This window comes from Haplochromis burtoni, unplaced genomic scaffold (genome assembly GCF_018398535.1).
Source record: "Haplochromis burtoni strain Fernald_Lab_line unplaced genomic scaffold, NCSU_Asbu1 Contig_1442, whole genome shotgun sequence".
Lineage (NCBI taxonomy): Eukaryota > Metazoa > Chordata > Actinopteri > Cichliformes > Cichlidae > Haplochromis > Haplochromis burtoni.
Window position 1 is genome coordinate 1 of NW_024583803.1, and position 6,035 is coordinate 6,035.

Genomic DNA, 6,035 nt, shown 5'->3' on the forward strand with positions numbered 1-6,035 from the left:
TTTGATATTAAAGAGTTTTTTGGGTTCATTGAGAACATGGTTGTTGTTCAATAATAAAATTATTCCTCAAAAATGCAACTTGCCTAATAATTCTGCACTCCCTGTAGAACCTGGTACCCTGGTACTCTCTTTTTCAAGAGAATTTGTACAGTTTAATATCTGAAAAAGGCTGCACATGGAAGCAGGCAGAGTGGTTGAGACATAATGCTCAGACATTTATCCAAAAGAGTCCAGTGTTTTTTTCAATTAGTTTTATAACAACCTGTGATGTTTGGAGAGTCAGCACATGTGATTTTTGTGGAGTGAATTTACATTAATTTACACTAATTTGATGTTGTTTTCTTGAAAGCAAAATGATGGCCAGTTCACAGTGATACAGCTGGTGGGAATGTTGCGCGGCATTGCAGCAGGAATGAAATACTTGTGTGACATGAACTATGTCCATCGAGACCTGGCAGCGAGGAACATCTTGGTCAACAGCAACCTAGTGTGCAAAGTGTCTGACTTTGGCCTGTCACGTTTCCTTGAAGAGGATACTTCAGACCCCACTTACACCAGTGCTCTGGTGAGTCCTTATCAGTGACTATGGAGACCTTCATTCAGTACATTTCGTTTATAATACTTCAAATTGTATTATAAATTCTGTCATAAATGAACTTCTTCTTCTTCTTAGGGGGGAAAGATTCCCATCAGGTGGACAGCACCAGAGGCCATTCAGTACAGGAAGTTCACCTCCTCAAGTGACTGCTGGAGCTATGGCATAGTCATGTGGGAGGTGATGTCATATGGAGAGAGGCCCTACTGGGACATGAGTAATCAAGATGTGAGTAAAGCCCTTTAAAATTACTGGCATTTGTGTTTAAGATAAACAATGATAAACTGCCAGGTAGTGGTAGTTGTTCCCTTGGGCTTAGCAGTTTCAGTTAAGTAGTTTCAATTTACTGCCAAAAGAATGTGATAACGGCCCATTATTGCTTCTGTAGTCAGTCAGAGAAAATCTTTTGTGACTGAAATTGTACCCTGAAATCAGCACGTCGCAGAGAAATGAGAAATGTGAACGAACTAAATAAACCTTGATGCACACTACTTGCTCCTGAAAAACAACCCCATCGCTCCGCCACCAAATTTTAAGCTTTGGCACAATACAGTTAGATAAGTACTGTTCTCATGGCAATTGCTCAAACCAGAGGCATCCATCAGATTGCCAGATGGAGACACGTGATTTGTCACTCCAGAAAACACATCTCCACTACTCTAGAGTCTGGTGGTGGCGTGCTGTAGGCCTCTGGATCCGATGCTGTTTTCAAACCCATGAAGCTCTCTATGCACTGTTGTTGAGTTAATCTGAAGGCCACGTGAAGTTTGGAGGTCTGTAATGATTTACTCTGTCCATAAAGGTAGTGACCTCCGTGGCAACCTCATACTACACAGTGTTAAACATGTCCATGTCCCAACTTATTTGAGATTCCAAATGGCTCTTTTTCTTAAAATAGTACATTTTCTCAGTTTAAACATTTGCTATGAGAATAATATATCAGTTTATCAGATTTGCAAGTCATTTCTTTTTTTCTTTTTAAATCCTGTCCTGTTTGTCAGCTTTTTGCAATCAGAATTATGATCTGAATGCATTCAGTTTTTATTTACATTTTGCACCTTATTCCAAGACTTTTGTTTTAACCATGAGTTTTCATGCAAATTGTTTTAGGTAATCAATGCCATAGAGCAGGACTACAGGTTGCCACCCCCTATGGATTGTCCTAGTGCACTACATCAGCTAATGCTTGACTGCTGGCAGAAAGATCGCAACAACCGACCCAAATTCAGCCAGATTGTCAGCACACTGGATAAGATGATCCGCAATCCCAACAGCCTGAAGGCCATGACACCATTGTCATCAAGGTATGACAGGAAGAACAATTATTTCACGCTGAGAGTTGCTGACACCCAATCATCTTTTTAACTTCTAGTTCTTTTGTCTTTTTCTATCCACCATTTAGTGTTCATTTAGCTCTGCTTGATCGCAGCACTCCAGATTTCTCCTCTTTCAGCACCGTCGATGAGTGGCTGGATGCCATAAAAATGGGCCAGTACAAGGAGAACTTCACCAGTGAAGGCTTCACCAGCTTTGATGTGGTGTCTCAAATGACCATGGAGTATGTTAGATACTTTTCTTATATCAAAAACAGAGGTCTCACATGCACACACTAGCTGATGAGTTAGAATGTGGCAACAATGGGGAAGTGTAAGGATTTGAGTGAGGGAAACCTTGGACCTTGCCATCTATGTGGATATTACTACCTACTACCTACCTAAGCATTGTTGCAGACCATGTACACAAACTGTACACCCTACTTTGATCTTAAGTGATCTTAAATGGGCCAGACCAGTGAAACTACATTATAAATGTTGTTACTCGTTAAGTTACTGTGGACTCATTAATAGTTGAAAAACAGTATCTCACCTGTCATTTCAGTGTTTAACTGTTAGTAATTGCTTTAATGTAATCTGAAAGAAACAGAAACGTATTCACGGAAACAGTATTCCCTAATGGCTATGGCCTCTTTCAGCGGGAAAATATGCCCTGCCGCAAAGGAAAAATGGTTCCGAAAAGTTGGGACTTAAAGAATCTGTTGGTAATCTCTTTGTGCCAGATACAACAGCGTGCATTCAGGGACCTACTGGTGTCTCCATGCCTTGATGGTGTTTGTAGTCAAACTTGGCACTGCTCATGTTGGTACTGGTCTAAGAATCCTTGTGTACTGCTCTGCCAACCAGGAGCTGTCGCTTTGGCTCTGTGGTGTTATTTCCAATACCTTTCTCAGGTGTCCTTACATATTGACTCATGTGTCTACTCAGCTTGGTTGAGATGAGCTTCCATGTTGTGGAGAAGCAGGTATTTAGGCAGTTGTTCTATGATGTCATACCATTATGGGGATCATGAAGGATCCCCATAATGGTATGGGGATCATGTCCCATTATGGGGGCATGATCCTCATAATGGTATGACATGACGGTTTGGAGAGTAAGGCTGAAGAAGCTCGTTGATATAAGTGGAGGCCTCTCTTTATAAAGACATAAAAGTAAGAGTGAGGATTATAAACTGATATCTAATAATAATAATTAAAGATATGGTAATAAAATTATGAGACTTTGCCAACAAAAATTAAAATAAACACTTAATATTTGCCACCATGTTAAATGGCCTGTATTTTGTATAGCGTTTTACTAGTCCCTAAGGACCCCAAAGCGCTTTACACATCCAGTCATCCACCCATTCAGGTGATTGCAAGCTACATTGTAGCCACAGCCACCCTGGGGCGCACTGACAGAGGCGAGGCTGCCGGACACTGGCGCCACCGCCAAGGACTGCCCAAGGACACAACGACCGAGACTGTCCATGAGCATGTCTATTAGGCTGTCCAAACTTTCAGGGGTAAGACTTGGATCTCACAGGTCAGCAACGTGAGCAGGACTGAACTTATCTTTTTATTTTATTTGTATCCCTCAATTGTAAAAGCATTGCTCTGCTGCCTGCCCCAGGCGGGTGACATGGACACCCAAGTTTGTGAATACAATAATTCAAAAATGAGGTGATGTATCAGATGAGTCTGAATCTTAATGATATTGACCTCAAGGTTAAGTCAGGGTTCAACTTTCCTGAAAATCACCTAGGATGTTCTCATTTATACAACAGGTATTTCTACTATGAAGCTGAAGGGTAGCACTGGCAGCTACCTGTATTTTTATTTGTTTATTTATTTACTTTGAACATTTACACGTTTGTGTGCTTTAAATTTTTCACCCATTGTCAGAATGCTCTGCTGTTCAACTATAATGTCCTGAGGTGTCTATGGTAGGAGATTACCTGAACTACCTGTGTGTGCTATTGTGCAACAGCACATAAGAGCATTCAAAGCCCAGAGTTTTTTTGGCCACACCAGCAGCCTCCCTTACTGTAGGGAGGCTGCTGCAATACCAGTTATCATACTACTTATCATACTAGTTACCATACTAGTTATCCATGTTCCCGAAATGAAAAATTAAGTTGAAGAGGTTTTTTTACACGCTAGAGGAGACCAAATGTGTGTCACAGAGACACAAGCGCAAGTGGACTTGCACTGAGAAATGTGAAAGTAACTGTTGCTTAAAGTGTTGCAGATTTAAAGGAAGACTGGTAAATTTCATGATCGATTATGGACTAAGTGCCTGAACTTTTTTAACCAACTTTGTACAATTTTATAATATACACAAAAGTTGTCATTTACATTTGGTTGTCAGTATCCACAAGCCAGAATGCCTTCTGAAATGTCAACTGTTACTCCTGTGGTATAGCTGGGTGTAATGATGGCATATGATTTGTCTTCAGGGATATCCTCCGAGTGGGAGTGACATTGGCTGGTCACCAGAAGAAGATTCTGAACAGCATCCAGTCAATGAGGGCCCAGATGAACCAGATCACCTCTGTGGAAGTGTGATCTCATAGACCAGAAGCACAAAGACTGTTCACTACAGGAAGTCCAGCTGCCAGTAACCATGCATTGAGGAACACATACACTGTGACTTCAGTTGAACCTCAGATTCACTTTTCCTCCTTCCAAACACTCTCCAAAGGCTTCCATCAGTATGCAGCACAGCACAGATGTTGAGTAGTTTTCTTGAAGCTGCTGTATATTCAGGTAACAGTCTTTTTGGGGGGCTGTTGGACATAATCACAGGCATCTAACTGTCAAACTACTACAGTACAGTCACGTGTCTTGTTAATGTTCCATCACTCTTCCACTCTCTCCACTACCAGCAACTTAAGTTATTCTTAAGAATTAATGTCCTAAAATTGGCCTTGCATTTTGAATTTTATGCAAGGAACCTGCTGTCACAGTGAACGATGATATTAAAAACAGCATAGCAGGACTCAATGAACTGGCTGGTGCAAATTACAACTTATACGTTAAGTTGAGCATATTTATTTATAGCTGCCACCTTCACCTTACTGCTACCTCTGTACCACAGTAATTGTGGCATTTTTCGTAACTATGTAAAGTTTCTTAACTATGTAAAGCTGCAAATCAGAACTTTTTGTCAGATCAAACCCAGTTTTTGGTACAGGCAATTGAACATTTACATAGATTGTATGGTGTGAATTTGAATAAGGAAGCATTGGCTAACTATGACCCTTATATTATTCAGCTACAATGTAGATGAACACACTTCTACTACCAGCAACAACAGGTGCCAAATACATCTCTCTCTCTCTCTCTCTCTCTCTCTATATATATATATATATATATATATACACACACACACACACACACACACTCACACATCATATCATATAATATCATATTATGTATATGTATGTGTGTGTGTGTGTTGTGTGTTGTGTGTTTGTGTGTGTGTGTTGTGTGTGTTAGTGTGTGTTGTGTGTGTGTGTGTGTGTGTGTGGTGAGAGAGAGAGAGAAGAGAGAGAAAGTGCAAGGGCAAGATATCATTTATCTCACTGTCCCATTTACTGCGGAAACTGTGATACGAAACTTGCAGATATGATTCTCGGTTCTGTACATGTGTTTTGGGGTTAAAGGTTTACAAGTTTTCATGTTTTATAGAAAATTGTTCAAGAGAAATACCTTTTACACCCAGTTGTTGTCTTGTACATATCAGTATATATTTTTCTTTTAAGAAAAAAAGACTGCTCTTTCATTTGGCACTTTTAAATCATAGCTGTTAAACAAATTGCTTTTCAATGTTTCTTATTCTCACATACCACTGAGAGCTATAGGCACTGGCTTGCCAACAGAAGCAAATTGGGATTTAGTGTCTTGCCAGAAGATAGTTCTAAATGATGTGGCAACTGAACTACTAACACTGTATTTAGTGACTCAACATTACTTGAATTATAGCTTCCCAGCAAGTGCTACCAATAACCAATTATTATTCTATCCTCAAAGTGATTTAAAATAACATTCAAATGTCCTGCAGATTTTGAAATCTAGAAATTTTAAAATGTCAATTCAAATGTCTCTATGTTTTGCAATCTAACA

At 39.9% G+C, this 6,035-nt stretch overlaps 1 protein-coding gene across 1 annotated transcript; it reads left to right on the forward strand.

The window, feature by feature from the left end:
- Nucleotides 1-349: 349 nt before the first annotated feature.
- LOC102292380 (ephrin type-B receptor 2) lies at nt 350-5,305 on the forward strand (the record flags this gene model as incomplete). Its single annotated transcript, XM_005952258.3, is given in 5 exon segments — nt 350-565; nt 674-823; nt 1,706-1,899; nt 1,998-2,153; nt 4,367-5,305. Coding segments are annotated over 5 exon segments (825 nt in total), but the record flags the coding sequence as incomplete, so codon positions are not given.
- Nucleotides 5,306-6,035: the final 730 nt, after the last annotated feature.